The 20,932-nt window shown below is 36.8% G+C and overlaps 1 protein-coding gene across 3 annotated transcripts in view; it reads right to left on the bottom strand.

Annotated features, from left to right (window-relative positions):
* Positions 1-20,932, bottom strand: part of EFR3A (EFR3 homolog A) — an 80,650-nt gene that overhangs the window by 26,944 nt on the left and 32,774 nt on the right. For all 3 annotated transcript variants that reach the window (XM_074144848.1, XM_074144847.1, XM_074144850.1), the window contains 6 exons: positions 17,282-17,403; positions 13,655-13,804; positions 7,518-7,655; positions 3,286-3,364; positions 2,239-2,374; positions 453-617 (listed from right to left, as the gene is read on the bottom strand). In XM_074144848.1, the coding sequence (XP_074000949.1) occupies positions 453-617; positions 2,239-2,374; positions 3,286-3,364; positions 7,518-7,655; positions 13,655-13,804; positions 17,282-17,403 (790 nt within the window). The remainder of the gene's footprint in view (positions 1-452; positions 618-2,238; positions 2,375-3,285; positions 3,365-7,517; positions 7,656-13,654; positions 13,805-17,281; positions 17,404-20,932) is intronic.

Below are 20,932 nucleotides of genomic sequence, written 5' to 3'. Positions count from 1 at the left end.
GGTAGCACAACCAGCCATTAGGTGTCATTGTTGCCACTATGTTTAACATTGGTTTCTACAAATTTTCAAGTAGCACCTACTAAAAATGTATTACTGTGTATGTGCTTGCAATGTGATTTTCATGAAAGGATTAATACTAGTTCTGAACAAAGGGTATAGAATGATGTCTGTATTTCAAGACTCATATAATAATATAACTAACACATTTATTGTCCACCAGCATTTTTAATTTTCATTGAGCTTCTTGGCTATCTTCTCAGTTAATAATTAGAAGAACAGTCTTTCAGAAATCAAATACGTAAAGCGAGCCTGAGAGGTAGGAGGAAGTACAATCAGAGATACCACACTTGCCATTTTTCCTTTTTGATTTAAGTTGTTTTAATACCATCTCATTAAGGAAGGGGGAGCAAGGGAGGAAATTTAAATGAGTCTCTGCTACTGTCATTACTCACCAATTGTTTGAATAATTGCATTCTGGACAATTCTCTCATCACTCTCCTTGGAGCTTGTGCTGAAAGTGGCACTTCCTGCTGAGCTGCGCCTGTCACCCAGCTCAAAGTCAACACTGATGCGCAAGTGCTTCAACAAGGTATTAAAAACCTCCAGAACTGTGGGGCCTGGAAATAACACATAACAACCATTGCAGCTGTCAAGGGAAAGATGCTTTAAGAAAATGAAAACTAACCTTTTCAATCCCTTTTCAGGAGAAATCAGATTAAGGTGAAAAGAACAAGTGAAATTCACTGCTTGAAGAATATGGCCTAGGGATAAACTTTTGAAGTGTGCCTACATCTTGATATTTTAGGAATTATTTTGCAATCAGGAAATGTAATCAGGCTTATATGCACAACCCATTACTATCGAGTTGTACTGGGTCTGGCTGGGCTGGAGTTAACTTTCTTCCTAGCAGCTCGGGTGGTGCTGTGCTTTGGATTTGTGACTAAAATAGTGCTGACAACACACCAGTGTTTCGGCTGTTGCTGAACAGTGCTAGCAAGTGTCAAGGCTTGTTATTTTTCCCACTCTGTCCCTACAAAGAGTAGGCTGGGGGTGTGCAAGAAACAGAGGAGACAACTGGGCCAGCTGACCCAAACTGACCAAAGGGCTATTCCATACCATATAATGTCATGCTCAGCAATAAAAGCTCAAGGAAAGGAGGAGAAGGGGGGCACATTTGTTTGTATGGCATTTGTCTTCCCAAGGAACATGTTATACATGTTGAGGCCCTGCTTTCCAGGAAGCGGCTAAACATCTGCCTGGCAATGGGAATTAATGAATAAATTCCTTTGCTTTCCTTATGCACGCAGCTTTTGTTTCATCCATTAAATTGTCTTAAGCTGATCCATGAAACTTCCCCACCTTCTCTCTACCTTCTCCCTGTCCTGTGGGAAAGGGGACTGTGCAAATGGCTGTTGGCCAGAGTCAACCAACCATTCAAGTTTTACAAAGAGAATATGAGTCGTTGCTGAAATTAAGCCTAAACAATGGGTTAAACTGCAGGTACTTGCACCTGAATTTCAGTTATTTCAAAACCTGCTACTAAAGTCCAGTTCTCTCTATTAGATAAAATAATAAGCTCTTGTCATAATATGGTAAAAGACTTCACAAGTCTGTGCATGCAAGTAGGGCTTGTATAAAGAGAAAGGGCAGGCTCAGATTCAAGCTAATGAAGCAAAGCAATAATGTTTCAGCAGGAGACCAAAGAAAAACAACAGCAGAGCACGTGTGTGTACACATCTTCATAACTACTCTTATTCCAAAGAACTATGCTACCTTAAATGATGTAATTCACCTTATTTCAGCTGCTTCACAGTTACTAAGGTAAGTTTTCTCAAAGATCATTCTACTCTTGACTCCCATGTTACCACTCATCTCGCAGCAGCTGCATCACAAAGTGACAGTGCTCTTGACATTTTGTAGAGTCACACACAGTTCTCTCAGACTTTGTGACTTCTTACCAGACAGGAATTCCTGCCTTTCACAAGGCTGTAAAAATACATCTAACCATCTTTTCAATGCAAAAGATTATAAAATAGTCTAACAACCAATTAAGTACATTTGAGTAATTGTAAACCTAGTATGATTTCAAGTATTTTATTGGCACAAATGAGAAAAAATTAATAAATACAAAATGATCTCAAAATACAAGCTTTCATTCAGTCTGAAAACAAAGCAAAACCGAGCACCACCCTTCAAATCTATTCTTTGACCTGATGCCCTTAATTTAAAATGACTTACCTATTGATCCTTTAGCTGCTATTGCAACTGCTTCCAAAAGAACCTGAATAATGCCAGCACGAACTCGTGGTGAGTCCCTTTTGCGAGCATCAAGGTGTCCAAGAATTTCTTGTATTACGTGATGGGAATATTGTGCCTATTAAAAAACAAACAAACAGAAATTTCTTTCTGCTTCATCACAGCTTCATCTGTGACTTTAATAAGAATAAACTCATAAACCATTCAGCTATAGTCACAACCATGTTTCTGTTCTGCAACATTCTTACTCATAAATTTACCTAAATTTCAATCAATTCATGATTAAATATGGATTAAAAAAACTACCATGAAGATAAAGCCACACAGGTCCATCCAGCCCAGTATACAAAAGCTTACAGTATTAAATTATCTAGGAACATCTACAAGAATAGAAGCAGCATGAAGTGGTACTTCATTCAGCCAACTGCCGTTCAAAGACTTCAGCTGGTCTTACAAAAAAACCACCACTGATACAAATGCTGAGGAAACTCAGCTTACTTCCACAAACCTGGAATTTTATGACTTTATCTTTTGGGTGTCCGTGCTTGATGCAATCCAAGAATTAGACTTTGATCACGTTTAAAGCAGAGGTTGCCCAATAGTAAAAATCAATTAGCACGACACAGTTCCATGTGAAGTTGGTTTCTTGGGCTGTAAAAGCTGTACAGCTGTATTGGCATGGAGACATGATCAACTTAAGAGAGATTTATTTATCAAGCACAATGTCAGAGGAGTACGTCCAACCTGCTCCTTGTTCTGGAGCTTGCTGAGGGACTTCCACACTATCTTCCTCTGAGAACTCTTTAATATCTTTTTATCTTCTCCAAGTGTGCATTAATTGAAAGTAAACCAGGTAACTTCTGATCACAAACCACAACTAGATTACTGTTTGAAAAGTTTAAAAGGGATCTTCTGGATTCTTTGACTTCATCTACAGTCTATCATTACCATGGTGAGGTAAGCATTTCACCCCGTCTCATGTGCTTGAAACACGTATGCAAGGAAAACAAACCCTGGAGAAAATCCTACCTGTATGGAATACATGATGATTTTGAAGCAGGAAACAGCAAATTCATTGGGATCCCATAGTCTATGATGGTCTAAATGCCTGTAACCAAAAATTAAGGGATCTGAAATAATGACATTCCACAGATATAATAAATGGCACCTTACAGTTTTCTCAAAATTCATCTCAAAGGGATTATTTCCTTACATAACACTTCTAAACAATGATTTATTACCTAGATCAGAAAGCTAGAACTTCAGAAAAGCATTTGTTTTCAAGGTTTAGGATATGATCACAAAACATTTGGCTGTAACAGAAACTGCCAATCTTCTAGTTTCAGGATTTAAAGAATCTAGCCATACCAAAGATATACGCTGAAGTATATACTGTTTCAGTACAAAGTGCATGCATAAAAATGGTTGTGACATTATATGCTTATTTACATGAGAGACACACTGAAGAGGATGGCTATAATACCTTAACAGACTTCTACTGTAAATAATATACAGAATATGGTTTGAATCAGGAGCTACAGAACAATTAAGGCTGAATGTTATATACAGAATAAAGACTCTAAGAACTATTTGCATTTTCACAGGGGTTTCGTGAATAATATATACAGAAAACAAAAAAGAGCTACTCTTTGTGTATATACTCCTTTATCACACTGAAGCATTTCAACACTTTCTGCAAGCAACAACAGAACACAAGCAGAATGATAAATGCATCGGTTTCTCTTTAAATGGGATAGGAACCACCAATGAAAATGTTTGTCAGAGTTTCAAGCAAAGGCAAGAAAGTCTGCTTAAATACTATGCTGAAAACTATGAATAGAGCACACATCAAATTTTCCAAAGAGTAGATCTGAGTACCTGGGAAAGCACGACAAAAATAAATGTATTTTTAAATCTAGAAGATTGAAAAAGTAATTTTGGATCCCTTTTAATTGGTATGATTAACAAAAAAAACCAAAAAACAAAAACAAACAAATAACAATCAAACCAAACCAACCAACCAACCAACAAACAACAAAAAACCCCAAACCAACAAAATACTTTCTTACAGAAACTGAATTTAGGTAGAGTTTCTAAATAGGTATCTCAGCTACAGAATCACTATTGGTCTGCCCCTTCCCAAAGAGTGTAGTAAACATATCAAGATGCTTCAAATAAGAAAGCAGAAAGCATACGGATGAACGAAGTCAGTACTCTGAACAGAGGACTGAGTGAATGCTTTAACTTACTTTGCCTAGAATCTCGAGGTCTCAGTTAACTCTCTGCCCAGCTGCTCCCAGCTGAGTACACAGGTCTCCTTCAAGGCTGATTAAACCAGCTGGCATAAAACTACCCTCTCCTGTGCCCTAAATGATCTTGCAGTCCATTAGAGAGCTAAGAAAATGTACTGCCATTTTGACACATTACATAACTTTAATAGAAATCCCTACGGGAAAGATTTTCAGGAATTTTGAAGGTGTAAGTTTTTCTGCCAAGGTAACAGCAGATTTGCGTTACTAAATATTAAACTGGACTACCTGTTGGGGACAGCTGCTTTTCTTGTGCGCATTCCAAATACACAGGTATATTTAATCTTGTCTTGGGGTAGAAAGACAAACATAATTGCATCTTTAAATCCTTCAAGGCTTAGCAGCTCGTAATGTATTTGTTCATGTTTTCTTTCTCCCTAATATCATTCCAGTACAGTCCATCATTTCTTGTACATGACAGCTTATTTTAGCTAACCTATTTTCTTTTTGTCTCATCAAATACAAAATCATACTCTTTGCAGTCTTCTCCTGATTAGAACTGATCCTTCAGTCTTTTGGGGTAGCATGTGTTCTCTGTCACATTCGACAGTTCCTCTTTACCTGCCCCAAAGATCCATTCAGGCACATTATAGTCAACTACATCTTATACCAAGTTTATTTTTTAAAACCCTTTCCCCTCAAAACAAGACATTTTCCTTTTTCCAGAACGGCAAAATACTAGCTGCTTCAGGTAGCTGAACTGATGGGAAGAGAGCAGGGGGAAGGTGACAGCTTAGGTCATGTTTTGTGTAATAGCTCAATGGGCAGCGTACTTCATATACTCTTTTTCTTAAGAGGAAAATTCCAGTATTAGATTACTGTAAGTGATATATTTTACCTGTCATAATGCAGGCAATGTCTTCAATGTAGTTTTGTAAAAGGTGGTAAATGGTACTTTCAGCACAGTGCATTTAGTTAAAATCAAGTCACATCTTGCCTATTTTTTTCCAATTACATTTATTTTAATAAAGAATATCTAAGATTACAAAACATTGTATTGCTGGATTAACAAATGCCAAACTCTGCCTTTGGTTAAGACCTGCTGCATGTAAGTAGCAAATGTGCACAATTAGGTTTCTCAAGTTAAAAAGGAATAGCAGAACCAGTGGTGCAAACTATTACTGTATGGAGTAAGAGTGATTAACAGTCCCTGAATTCACTCACTTTGTCACACGTGTGAGCAGTCCTTACAGTACAAAACGATAAATTGATAGTGATGGTTAGAAAGCAGAACTGAGGCACATACGGGAATACATAAATAATCTTCTCATGCATCACCTTTGCTGAAAGAATACTAAACACCAGTCTTTTGATATTCAAAACCCTTGCACAGATTATGTGATAACTCACAAGAATGGAAATACAGTGAGATGAATAGGGTGTGACTTGTTAAACTTGGGAAGTTGTTTATATTCGCTAGATTTCTGTATCCCTCTGGATCTGCCTAATCTATTCAACATTGCAAATTCATGCTAAGTAAGTCTAAATAGCTTGTGGCTTGACACAAAATACAGGTTTTTTTCATATCATATTAATATAAAATTTTTGACTTTCATTAAGCAGGTTGCCAGACTGATCTGCCAGATTTCATTAAAAAAGAGAATTTGAGAGTTTCTAGCTACTAAATGTAGAGACAGTTATAACCATGGAGATTTTCTGCCAAAGGCAAGGAGAATTAAGGTCAATCCAAACCTATACCAGGAGACTGAGCAGATTTCAGCTATCTTCATTATATTTAAATCCTTCAATCTTTGAACGTACTCAGCCTCATGAAGCAAGAAGCACTATTCTTTCAGTTTTGCAAGGAAGTGACAGCATGCTGACCGATATTCCGATGCCACGTGAAGCAAGGCTTCAAGTGGGGAACTGAACCTGCATCTTCAGTGTTAGCTCTGTAACAAATGGCCTTATCTTTATTTCCAGAGCTTTCTTAAAAGCTGTGAAATTGTTGAGAACCGTTAGGAAAAACTGTTTTCTAATCAAGTATACATAAACTAAGTCAGGTTTTTCAATCAGATAAAGTGCCATGGACTCACAATCTCAAACTTACTTTCTACCAGTTCTGCTCATTCACAAAGTGAATTAGATTAGACAGAGCACTCACTTTTTGTTTAGGAAAAGCAGCTTGGAAATTGCATTTTCCGCATCTTTTGTTCTTCAAAACTACTAAACCTTTACAGCAGTTATTTATGAAATGATAAATTTATTTGACAATTTTTCCTCAAAATGGAATACAAAAATGGTGACCTCAAAGACTCTCTATTCATAGAAGAGACAAGATATTCTGAGTGACTGGTCATTATCTACTAATTTCAGTGCACAAATGCAGCATGCGGCACGTAGAGGTGCACAAAGACTCAAAAAGTTCCTTAGGATCACACTGAGTAAAAAAAGAAATTAAGCTGGGAATAATACCTTCAATACTTTGGATCTGTCACAGGAAATGCACCTTCTCAAATCCCAAACCAGGTACTAACTCTATTCTAGAGAATCAGAAATTAGTTTCAGGAAATTTCCCTGCTACTGAAATGATTCAAAAGACTGAAGTAACTCCACATGCTGACAAAGTTTCGAGATAATCCCCGAAAGAGAACTTTAAAGTGGTAAGCAAGCAGCTGCAATATAGTTCCAAATAGTCCATGCAGACTCCTCAGAACCTAAACATTCAATCTACTGGCAGGTATTTCGGAGGAATGCAAATTTTACATGTAGGACAGGATGAAAATCTTTTAATAAAACACAAGTTTGCAACAGTTAAACTCAGATTGGTGTGACAGGTGCACATGGAAAGTAATAGGTAAATAACAGCACAGTTCTTTGCATTTATTGCAACATGAATAACTGTTAGTAAAGTCCTTTGGGTTGAAAAGGACAAAGGAATTTAATGCAACATAATTAGAGGATGAATAAAAAAAACCAACTTTTAAGACCTTCCATGAATTTTCAACTTACGCGAAAACTGGTTTGACAGCATTATTCATATTTCCATAGGTTGCTCGTCCTAGTAGTTCCCTGAAACAATTCTCAGCCAGAAGTGCAGGATTTTCCTCTTTCTCTCCTCCTGTAGGAGAGGACGGAGGGCCTATTCTGCTGAAATAAGACAAAAATACATTGATTTTACTACTGATAAATACTCATCTTTTTTATTGTACACGTTGTTTCTACAATGTTCATGAGTCACACTCGATCTAAGCAAGAACTGTATCTCAAATATGCATCAAAACAGAATTCTGAATATTTTATTCTCTTATAGCAGACCTATAGATCTTCATCTGTTCACTCAGTACTGACCACTGTATTAGTAAATATGTATGTGGCAAACCAATGGCTGTTAATACTGATTTGATTTGTGAACCACTGCATTTTGACAAACTACTACCCATTACTAACAACGAACGAAGGCCATGAAACCACACAAAAAGTTAGGCACGATCTTAGTCATTTTGTTCAGACTAATGATCTCATTCACCTGCCCACTACTGAATCCACCCTGCGTGGGTAAGCGTTAAATAAAACTCCAATACTTCTGGAGAAACAGATGGCTAGGGAGCTGAAAAAAATTCTGATTGAACTAATTAGAACATTATCACCCACACAGTTACCTCTAACTAGAGAGTGTACAAGTTAGTCACCTTCTAACTGACTGTCCCCCAACATTACTATGGAGAGGACTGTGCCAAATATCCGTGCCCACCTTTCACATTTGGAAATGTATTTTTAAGATGTAGAGTAGATATTGGTGTTAATTTTCCCACACTATATTTATAAAGGTGGCCCTTGTTGAAGGAGGATTCTTCTTTCCCTGAAAGCATTACTCTGAAAAAGAAACACTGCAACTGAGTTCGACAGAAAATAACAAAAAAATACAGACCGTGAAACTTTGCATCAGACAAATACACCGTGAAGTGTTAAACTGCATAAATTTTGCTGATAAATTTGTCCTTTAACAAGAATATTACAGTTATTTCAACCGTAGAAATGTACTACTGATAGCAAAGAACTATAAAAATGATGACACAATGGGAGGGTGAGGAAAAAAGCAATGGGTGGGGGGAGAATTTATTACTCCCACAGCTACTATTTCTTCAGGTGCTAAAATACCCCAATGAAAGACTTAAATTAAGAAGGAATTCAAATCAGCATTTAAATATCAACTTCATTTCATATGGAAAATTTAACTTATGACTTAATAAATGCCACAATGCAAAGCAAGGCTTTAATGTTTTAGTCTAATGACAGCAGCAATGACCAAATTTTTGTTAAGTTTAAATACTGTCATTTGCAATTATTTCTTGTCTCTTGGTGACTGGGAATTAGGCTATTTAAAATCAAAATGGTAAAAAAGAGAGTAAGAGTACTGAATTAAAGACCGAATCCAGACATGAGAGAAGCAAAACTACAGAAACCACACTTTGTTTTGGACAAACTAAAACCTAAGACTAAGGCCCAAATTTTACCACTGAATTCTGAAGGGAACAGTCTGTCCCCACCTTGGAATAACTAAAAATCAACACCTGCACCATAAACAGCGAAAGATAGAGCCTTTCCAGAAGCGTTTCCCGCTTCTCAATTTTGATAGAGGCATTGGTAATGTTCTTTAGTTCATTTTTTGGGTTGTGGGAGTTTTGTTGGGGTTTTATTTTTTGTTTGGTTTGTGGGGTTTTTTTTTGCCTTTGCTCAAAATCACTGCCTTTTCAGTATACAGAGACCTGAATTACTACAGCAAATTAAAGGCATTTGAAATGTATTTCTGAATTTAAGTGCTTCACACATCATCCCATTAAGCTGTTACTAATATTGCATTTGAACTGAGCAGTTGAGAGGTGGGAGAAACAAAAGAACAAAGAAAGAACACAGTTCCCCCTAAAGTGCAATATTACTTATTGAGAGGTACTGTACCTATACGTGGCAAGTATTTTTTTTTCTTTGCACAAAACACATTACAGAAACTTAAGTGAGGATTCATTCACCTACATTAACATTATGCACCTCTGCATTACAAGATTAAATGTAGACAACAGAAATCAGTACACTAAAACCTTAAACATACTTTCAGTTCTGCCCTGCAAGCTCGTGCATTAAATGTTTAAAACTGTTCATTAAGAGCATCAGCTTTAGTTCATGTTCATTCTTCACCACCATAAAACCGTAGCTTTAGAGCATTATAAAAAGTCAAATATTGAAATGCCGCACGTCAAATAGAACACGTTAACATCATAGCTGTAATACCTTCTGATAACAAAAGACCTCCTAGTATTTCAGGACTGCTGCAATCTGAAAGTTGCAATATAAAAATCCTGTTGCCTCTGGTAACATCAGTGTTTCAGAAGTTACCGCAACATTGCTGGCTTGTCATATTTTAATAATAAAAAAGCCCCAGGCACCCTGTTAGATAAGTAAGGAGAAATAGTTTTACAAATGGAAAATTATTAGAATTTTAAAAGGCATGACAATTTGTATATAATCCACCATGAGTACCACTAAACTGCAGCTTTATCCAACTGCTGTGCCTCTCAATCTCCTTATTTTTTTTTCCTGTACTGCCTAGACTCCAATCCAGCCAGACGGGCATCCTTTGGAGCGCAGAGAAGGTACAAACAACCTCACGAGATTGTCATTCCCATCGCTGTTCTGACACAGATTCCCGGGAACACAGCAGCACTACAAAGGTGGGCGGGTGGGGGGAAAAGAAAGCAGGGTGCAGAACACACACACCCCCACACCCCCCGGCTATCTGGAAGAATTCTAGTTAAAACGCAGTAAAAATAAGTTATCTTTTAAATGGTCGTAGACGCAATCCCATAGCAGGTGATTTCTCAGCGCTGCTTGGAGACTTTTTTTAGAACAGGTTAAAGGAAGAAATTGCAATTCAGCTCTTCTTAGTCTACAACGTTAGTATTCAGCTGCTTCAGAATGTTAATAATTATCTCCCATTAGCTGTAGGAATCACATTTTCGTTTTGAACTTTAACAGCACCTACCTCTAAGTATTTCTCACTGATAAGTGTTCCTTAGCAATACCAGATGAAAGGCAAAGAATATAAAACTATTCTTTAAATTTTTGAGTTTCAAAGGAAAAAGATTTCAGCCTCTCAAGTTTCTACACTCAAATGAGCAATCCATGCTCATTTTGTTTCACTGACTTGGTTTTTAAACAAAGATCAGGAAAACCTCTGACAAATCCAACTGCAACACTTAAAAATGTTACTATTCCTCCACTTCCAGACTTTCTCTACTACCTCAAGTCCAGAAGAGTGAAACTTGAAATGCATTTTGCAATGAAATGGGCAAGAACTACTCCTTTACCTGGTCCTCTAGCTTTCCTGGGAGTAATCTCTATCAGAAAAGGTGGTAACAAGGAACTGGAAGGAGGGACATTTTGAAGTACGGCAGTTTCCGTAGCAAACGTCTAATCACAGGCTTAAAGTGGCTCTGAGCAACTCAACATCTCATGGATGGGATTTCTTTAATACCACAAAAGCAGGATTGGCCATCAAATATGATGGGACATGTGAAGTAAGACTTTACCACTACTTTTGGACAGAGTAGCTACAGGAATGTTTGATTATGATTCACTCATCCTGAGGAAGAAATACATTCTAATCTACCTCTAAAACAGAATCTATATGAACATTACAGATATATTTGAAGGATTTGAAGTCAAGTCAACAACAAGTGCTGGAGTGTCCTTCTGCTTTATATAAGGCTGGCACTTAGCTTTGCAGTTATCATAAAGAATAAGTTACAAAGTAAATGAAAACACTGTTTCAATTTCCAATTTCATACACCTCAGTTTTAGAGATGCAGATAAACTGCCATACATGATTGTCTCTTCTGGTTTTTCTTCTAGAAAACCTGAAGGAGGGAGGTAGAGTCTTCCAGGCAATGCCTTATACAGTACTGAAGTATGCATGGCAATTTATTTAGTAATACAGAATTGCAGTAAAGCACAACTAAGAAAAAAATAATCTGATTTTTAGAATATGTTACACTTGCAAATTTGTCTGATAGTCACGTAACTGAATTTCACTGAATTTTTAGAGTTGGAAGGGACCATAAAGATCATCTAGTCCAACTCCCCTGCCGAAGCAGGATTGCCCAGAGCATGTCAGAGCATGTTACTCAGGAATAACTAGAATAACACTAACTAGAATGTGCATTCATATATATTGACAATTAATGACATCCACAAATACAAATATACTTTTACAATGTTGTTTAAATATTAACTCCCAAAAGTGGCTCATCTGACGTACTCAGAAGAATCTTGAATTAAGCTATTAAGGTTCCACAAGTAGAAGTTACACTGATCTTTAAGATAAGCTTTACCTATGTGTACTTCAGCTTTAACCAAAAATGGTTATTTTCTACAGATTTAAGTTGGAGGTATTTTCTGGAATTTCTGCTCTTTCTCAAATAATGATTCCATCTGCCAGAACAATATGCTTCTTACTCCTACTCTTCAAGATGCCTCTGTTTATGCTCCACAGATCTGAAGTCACATATAAAACAAGATGAGAAATTCTCTGTAACATCATTTAAGGCCAGCAGATCAACAATTTATAAATATTGTTTTCAGCTTTTCTGTCACATGTGCATCATACAGGGCCCATACTTGCCACTTGGAAAATCATTAGTCTTTTTTCTTTTTCTGTTGAATGTGCATTATAGAAAAAGTTTTAAGCAGCCAGTTCAGATATTTAATTAACAGTTGCTTTTTGACAGATTTGTTTTTCTACCACCACTATTGCATTGCTCAACAAATGATAAAAATTAGTCCTACGGTACTTATAAACTGATTGGCTTTAAGTGGTTGATCCAGATCCTATTTCAGTTGTTTCTTCCAACAGCAGTTAGTTTAATTTTGCTATATAAAGGAAAGTATATGCTTGAGGGCACTGTAAAGAGTAACAAAGGAAAGGGCCCACCTGCATCTAGAAGCCCTGTAAGAGCGAGCAAAGGCAAACTGAGCTCTCCTCGTTCAAACAGCAGTTTCAGAAACCTATGCCTCTTATTCAGATCACTCTTCAGATGCAAAATACAAGTGGGTATTTCTGCACGTACTGTGTGGGCCCTCAGCTATATGCAGTAAATAGATTTAATGTGGACAGATAGACTACTATTGATTTTAGTAATTTAGCTGAAAATTTGTGTTAGGAGAAGAGACTGGTACCAACAGTTAGAAATAAGAAAAGAAAAATAAGGTGGAGGAATGGGAAAAAAAACCACCATCAAAACCCAACAAACCAAAAAAGAGAAACCTGACAGATTTAGCAAGCTGAGAAAGCATGAAAAGCGTGTTGTTATAGGAAGGCCGCTGAGACTACGTACCAAGGAAGTTTTGAAGCAGCTAGGGCTGGACATGAAACAAACATCTAAGCTTGTCTGCACAGCTCAAATTGGTTTTCTGGAAATTTCCCAGTGCTACCAATAAACACGTGTTACGTGTTACACCTACATAGTGTTTAGCCACAAATACAGACATGGACCAAAAAACGTGACTTTTCAGTTGTAAGGTCACTGGCATATCCTCAACATAATTATCATATGGATGTTCTGTAAGGCATACCTGGCAGGTAACATGCCCAGGAGTCATTGAAAGTAAAAAAAGAGAATGGTGTCTACATATACAGAAATTTTAAATCCACACTTTACGTACCATTGCAGAAGGGAAAGACAGTTGTTACTAATGGCTATATGGGAATTAAAACCTCAATTTTTAACAAGTGTAACTAACAAAATCATTTTGAGTCACCTACAAACCTGTGCTTACTAATCTCTCTATCTGACATCACAAAACAAAGAGTTTACAATTTCTAAAAAGTCTAAACATGGATATACAACTTCTGGAGCAACTTTTAGACAAAGAATCTAGAATGAGTGAAATGCAGATGGTTGAAAAGACTTATTGAACAGAAATATTAAGAACAGTTAAGCAGAGCTGTGCTATCAGTTTTGAGAAGAGTCAGCTAGTAAATGTCAGTAGTTATTTCCAGTAAAAAGAAAAGAGAAAGGGAAAAAGGTATCTACCATAAAAACTAAGCCCAAAGATTGCTTAAATAACATGCCAGTGACCAGAAGTAAAAATACCTGTCAATATCTTCTATTTTGTGCATGTTGAACAGCAATGATGGTACGATCTTGTCCATGTGCTGGGGTTCCCATATAGTTGCTCGAAGTTCATCATTAACTGTTTTTCGAACCACTCCCTGAATGCCCCTGATTCCAGCAATTCGGATCCTAAGGAAGTAAAAAAGGGATCACTGAAAAGGAGAAACACAGCACCTCCCAGTATGGCTGGTTACCTATTAGGCAGTAGTAATTATGTAGCATGGAATTCTCTTTGGTTCTCACAAGCAGCCATTTGGAAATTTGGCCAATTCATCAAGGCTGCCATTATTGCCTTCAAACACCTTTAGAGCTCATAAGGAAGCTGACAAAAAAAACTGAACAGCAGATGATCTGTAAGGATCACGCTGACAATGATCCATGAATACTAAAACTGTGTATATCACCTCCAAAAGAGAATCACATGGGTAAAACCCCATCAACTCTATGCAATTTACCACCCGTCATTTGAAACTGTGCACATTCTCAACCTATTCCAGTGCTGAACAAAAACATTGTGAAGTTATCACAGCAAAGCTGAAGCAATATCTACCACAGCCATGTGATCATGTCCTTAAAAGTTGTAATTAAGGCTGTGGATTAATCATAACAAAACTTGAAAGATTTGTGCAAGACTCACAAGATGCAAAGCAAAGGATAATTCTATCAGTTTAACCCTGACGCACAAAAGGGACCATCACTTTTATCCTAAAACCGTTTGAATCAAATTATCTGAGAACTGATCAACAACAACAATTAAACGGAAAAATTAATGTAAGTTCAAAAAAAGCCTTAGTCTAGCTGTTTGCTATTTTCATTATTTTGTTGAACAAAAATAGTTAGCAGGGGAATCTGTACAATTAAACAAATGGCAAAATATTATTTTCTGAAGTGGTAATAGCAAATTAGTCATTATTATAAATGCTAGGAAGAGAATTTTACTTACTAAAAAAAAGTAGAAGAAAGGGTAATACAGCCATCAGGTGAACTAAGCACAAGCTTCGCTAAAATTTGAAATTATTTCTATTAAAATCCATCCCTCAATTTTTAAATCTTACCTTCAGTACGGACAACACATCACTAGGCCTTTTTCAGTCAAATTCGTGGCATTAAAACATTTGCGGCATTAAAACATTTGCTAGATGAACTACAGAGTTAATTGATTATAATTAATATTTTTGTTTAGTTTTCATTTTGTAAATACTTAAAACAGTAGCTCCCTGTTTTTCAGTTGTTTTGTACATTCAATCTGGATCCAATACCGGGAAGCAACATTTTTTTTTAATCAGAATACTTGCTTTTTAATTATTAAGGTAATCAAATTTTGCTGATACTATGGCTTTAGATACATTAAATACTAGCACTAAGCTCCCCTGCTGAAAGGGAATCTCACTCACCAGGTGAGATTCAGACTCAGAAGCCTGCGTTACCTGACTATGTGCGTAGATGATGTTCAAGCTCCCATTCGAGCCAGTCGGTTTAGTGGAACCTCAAGCTACGGAGGAGAACAGTGAATCTAGATGTCTGGTTTAGGATGAGCTGAATTACTCCCTAGCCCCCATCAGCGGTATCAGCTACTTGTGATAACTGCGGTTAGAACTGTAATTTGCAGTCATAGCTCATCTGTTTTGTTGAATTAACTCTGTACCTACAGCAAATCTGGTACGTCAGCTCCAAGAATGACTGCTGTTCATAAAGATCTCTTTTGAAAGGAATGCAGTCAAACCATCTAGGATGATGTGGAAGAAGTCATACTGCTATACTTTTCTTTAACCTGAGCAAAAATTCATTCACGTATGGAAAAAAAGGCCACACTTTTGCGTATTGGAGTGCCATTAGCACTAATTTCACATTCTTACTCTTCTACAGATCAAAAAATGAGAGCTGAAGTACTGAGGAAAGTGCAGCATCAAATTTCACCACATACAGAAAAGGTTTCATCCCCCTCAAAGAAGGTTCAGATAGGTATTAAAGCAGAGATTACATTTAAATCAAGGTCATGTACAGTCCTAGGTCACTAGGATGAAATTCCTCCTTGTCTAAGGGCACATCAACATCGCGAACTGAAACACAGACAACAGTGCAGGCTGACAATCTGAAGAGCAAAAGATTAGCACAGTTCTCTTATTCCAATAGCAATCACAGTTTTGAGGTATGTTACTCTGGGGTATCCTTATGAGTGGTAGATCATATTTGATAGATGAGACAGGGATTTACTAGTGTCTTAACTCACTCCATGTTCTAGTGCATTACTAATATTACTTCTCATTTGCAAGGGGCAATGAAGGTGAAAGCAGCACTAGAATCCTGAGCTGAGCTTCATATCCTAACCTTGCATGAAATGTTTTACACTAAGTAAGCACTTTAACATTCTGGTTTAGCTTCACTAGGCGTAAAAAGGTAAAAATCTCAAAAAGCTCATAAAAACATTTATGAATACTACTTGTGACCATCAGCTTCAGGTAAATATACTGTACCTGACAAGCCTAAGTTATGAGGTAGTTGCATGATCCACTGGCTCCACTAGTGACACCTGCTTAAGAAGTTTCTATCCCCTCTGCCCTTTGGTCCCATCCCGTCAGTTCCTCCCCAAACAAATCACGGCGTCATCCTGTAAAATCATTCACTGCAATAATCTTACCAAAGGGAAACAGAGTGGGGACAAGGGGAAAAGTACAGGAGAAGCAGGAAGATTTAATCCTAACCGTTTTAGAGGCAAAGTTTCCAGCAGAACCCTACTCACAGCAATAAGGCAACAATAAGATAGCAGCAAATGACCAAAAAATGAGGAACGAACCAGAAGCCTAAAGCAGGAAGGAATTTTTCATTTTTTTTTTCCCCCCCTAAGTGATGTACACAGTATTCATTCTGTTCACAGATTTTTGCAACTGCAAGCTTTAAGAAAAATCCTTTACGCATTGCGGCTGACACAACAACAGTGCACCCAAAGGGTTGAATAGATGTTCAGCACATGGAATTTTCCTAGTTGGCTGAACAATTTAGTGCATGGAAATAACAAAGATGAGTGACAACAGAGTTGCAAATCATATAATCTGAAAAGCCTTACGTTTTCTAAAATGCTCAGGAGTTAAACGCTGATTAGCAATTCCCATAAAGAACACATCGCTAGGGGGAGCTGAAGTAAAACACATTGTGGTGCTTACATAATAATGTAAAAATTTGTAATACTAATTCATGAAGACATTTCAGTTTCACACACAGTATCATACTGCAGACATCTATGAAAATTCAATTTTAATGAGTAATTCTCAAATAGAAGACTCAAAATATGCTTTTGCTATTCATATAAGTAGCTCTATTAATTTCTCAAATGAGTTACGCAACTCGCACACATTTACAATAATAAGTAGTGCCTTCCTGGAGAGAATCCATGCAATTTGGCAGGCATTATTCCAGTTAAGTTTGACTTCAATATTCTAGGAGTTCTAGCCACCTAAAATTTACAATATTTGGTGCTATTTAAAAAGTCAGGCTTTCATTTTCTGCCTATCAAATGAACTATCCACTAAATATCATAACAAAAGCTGCATTACAGACTATATAATGTGTTAAGACAGTTTTCTGTAATACATACAGAATGGCACTTACTCAGTTTGTATTTCTGGATCGTGGTCACATGAATGGCACATGGCACTGAATCGAGACACAAAGAAGTCATAGCGTCTGTGGTATGAAGGTGTGTCTTCCTCAATGTTGGCAAATTTGACAAACTGGAAAATGAAATACATTTAAAAAGCTTTTGATACCATTTCCCAAAAGAGAATAATGAATACTAAGCTTCATGTAAGAAGTAACGTAAAACACTGCATTAGGAAAGAATCCAGATTTGACAAGAGTTAAATATTTAACTTCAGAGAGTTAAACTGGAGAGTTTTCTTTTAAAGTCTTCCCACTAGAACCTCCTTTAGATGATTATAAAAGGGGGCAATTGCATGAAATACAACGTGATACGCAATATAGAAACATCTAATACTTGAATAGCGAACATCACTAATTCATAGAATCATTTAGGTTGGAAAAGATCCTTAGTATCATCGAGTCCAGCCATTAACCTAACTCTGCCAAAACCACCACTAAACCATGTCCCTCAGCACCACCTCTACCCGACTTTTAAATACCTCCAGGGATGGTGATTCAACCACTGCCCTGGGCAGCCTGTTCCAATGCTTGACTACCCTTTCAGTGAAGAGATTTTTCTTAAAATCCAATCTAAACCTCCCCTGGTGCATTTCCTCTTGTCCTATCGCTTGTTCCTTGGGAGAAGAGACCGACCCCCACCCCGCTATAACCTCCTTTCAGGTATTTGTAGAGAGTAGTTCAAGCAATCAAATGGTACACTATCACAGTAACTAGCAACATTCCGACTTATCATAATTCAAGGGAAATAAACTTGGAGGCATTCAGTCAATTCTGTCTATCTTTACAAAAGGGAAAAAGGAGGAGTCAGGGAATTATAATCCAGTCAAGTTTAATTCCACTCACAGAAAGACACTCTGAAAAAAAATTTCCAATTTGCAACTATCTATAAAGTAACAAAGGGGTAAGTAACAGTCAACGTGGATTTGTCAAGAACAAATCACATCAACCCATCCTAAATTATTACTGTGACAAGGAAATACATTTTGTGAATCCAGATGAAGCAGCATCTGTCATATCTTAACTTCAGGGATGCTGTTGACAAAAAAATACACAAAATTCTCAAAGGGAAGCTAGAAAAACACTGTCAAACACTCCCTGTAAGATAGATGCAAAAGAATTTGGAAAAAATACAGAAACACTTGTAAATCATCAAACTACAATAATGTATTGAGTGAACTTCTGAAGGGGCCTGTCTGGAATACAGGAGTATTTGAGTTTCACTAGAGACTTAAATGACAGAGCGGGCTCATCAAATTCACAAAGAATGCTAAACTGGCCAGAGCTGTAGGCACATTTGATGCCCGATTCTTGACAAACTGGAAATAGGACCTGAAAAAATCAAGGGAGCAATTTAGGAATGACAAATGCAAAATACCATTTATGACAGCTGTACAAATATAAGCCAGACACAGCTGAATGCAGAAAAGAAACTTAGTGTTATAATAAACTGCACATTCAACGAAAGTCAATGTCTTTATAGTGGCACAAAAAATAAAACAATATATTGTGATAGATGCATATCACCTGTGACACCTATGAAGAAATTTTTGCCATCTAATTGGCACTAATAAGCCCTTAGATGAAGCATTGCATCCAGGTGAAGCATCACAGCTGAAGATGGTGATTAACTGATGCAGTCCTTCAATTATTCAGGGGATGAACAAAGCTTTAGATAAACGCCTGTTCAAGAAGACCGAAAGACATTAAATTATCTAGTCTAGAGCTACCTAAGAGATATTAGTCTTATGGAAGTACAGAAGACACCTATAAAAAGAAAAGAAGTAAATAGTTTTCTTTGTCCAATGGTAAAAGGAAAAGCAATAATGGGCTTACACTGAAGCAAAGGCTACCTAAGTTAGATGTTAAAAAAACTCCTCATTTCTATAGCGAGCAAACCGCCTAAAGACCTTTTGGATTCTCCATCACTGACAGTTTTAAGAACAGGCTACAAAGGGGAAGAAAAAAAGGGAAAAGCAAGGCTTAACATAGTGCTGGTTCTGCCCTGAAGCAGAGAGATATCCCATTAAGATCCCTCCGCTTTTTCCCTCTCCACTATTCTTCTTACCAGTTGCTAACTAAGCAGAGGCTGAGGCATTTCTTGTTCACCTTCCGAGATGTAGAACCTGCTTTTATCAGCGCGTTGCCCACACACATCTAGACAAGCCCAAAGCACTTTAGCATAATCTACAGCATACTGATTTGTGGAGGTTTTGAAGTAGTTTTCAAGCTGAAAGCTGTGTATTTCAGAAAAAAAAAACTCCGCCCCCTTTTCTGCTCTTTTAAAAGTCTTGTTTTCTGTTTTATCTAGAAAACTTATCCTTTTCAACTGCACTGCCAGCTCACCCACTGAAAGCTACAGGCGCAGCTGAAAATCATACAGTTTATAAAACTATTCTCAGCAATGACGGAAACCTGAGCAAAATTGTATAACACTAGTCCATTTTAGATGTCCTTCTGTAGAGAATATCCTGTATAGTCAGGTGAGAAGAAAGTGACATACAGTCAAAAAACAATTCTGTATAGTCGACTGCCAGAGTCTGAAAGACAATCCACAAAAAGCAACCACATTTTTTTCAATACAGTGAGTTATAAAAATGATCATTTCCTTCCCAAGAGACCCTGGAAAATGCTTTAATTGTCTTACCTCTCACTGGTTTGTTTCATGGACTTGTTAATTACAAAACAGAAATAGATTTTTCTGAAGTTTTTTTGAAGACAGGAACCTAATTAGTCCTTACAATTTAATAAAGTCCAAGGGTAAAAAAAAAAAAAAAAAAGGTCAATATGATCTTAGTATTTTCCAGACATTCAAGTCTATAATTGATTCACCCAGTAAACTTCCATAAAAGCATGTAAAAGAATAGAAGCAAGTGTAAAAGAATAGAAGCAAGTTTAAAGAACACAAAACAGTATGGGAGCGGCCATGAGAATATTAATTCATCTGGCATTTAATACTAGCATATTAATGTTATCTAAAATATATAACTAATTGATTGACAGGATCTTCCAAGATGAAAATGTAATATAACTCTAATAACTGTTTTGCTATAAGAAAGGTTTATTGTGCCAAGAAATTGCTTTGTAAGAATAAATAATGAATTTAGGGCAAGAAAGTGTCAGGGACTCACTCTCTCCCCCTGGACATTTCATGATGTAGCTTTGTAGCAGGGAAGTAAATACCCAGAAGTTCTACCTCTCAAACTGGCAAATGCAGTAAAATGTCCAGAAAGGGCAAAATTTTTTTATTTCCTCATGTGTATAACAAAAAAAAAAATATAAAAAAAAAAAATCACTCATTGAACATAAAGCATTTCTGAAGCATATTGCAGGATTAGCATTCAGACGACTGAACATTTAGGCCACAGGAAAGCTAACTGTGATAACACTGCTTTGAGTTGCACTGTCATTCAGTAAAGTATACAATTCCATTTCATTATAGAAATTTTAAGGTTTTACGGGTATATAGTCTATACTTTTGTATACTATGTATTACAGTACATAGTCTATACTTTTCCCTTAGCAGTGGTGCTCCTAGGGTGTTATTTTTGTTAAGTAAAGAACATTTTACTCCTAAGCATCTAAGATATTTTCAAGCATACT

The sequence above is a fragment of the Numenius arquata genome, chromosome 3 (genome assembly GCF_964106895.1).
Source record: "Numenius arquata chromosome 3, bNumArq3.hap1.1, whole genome shotgun sequence".
Taxonomy (NCBI): Eukaryota; Metazoa; Chordata; class Aves; order Charadriiformes; family Scolopacidae; genus Numenius; species Numenius arquata.
Note: the sequence above shows the minus strand (reverse complement) of the source record. Positions and strands in the feature narration are given on the sequence as shown.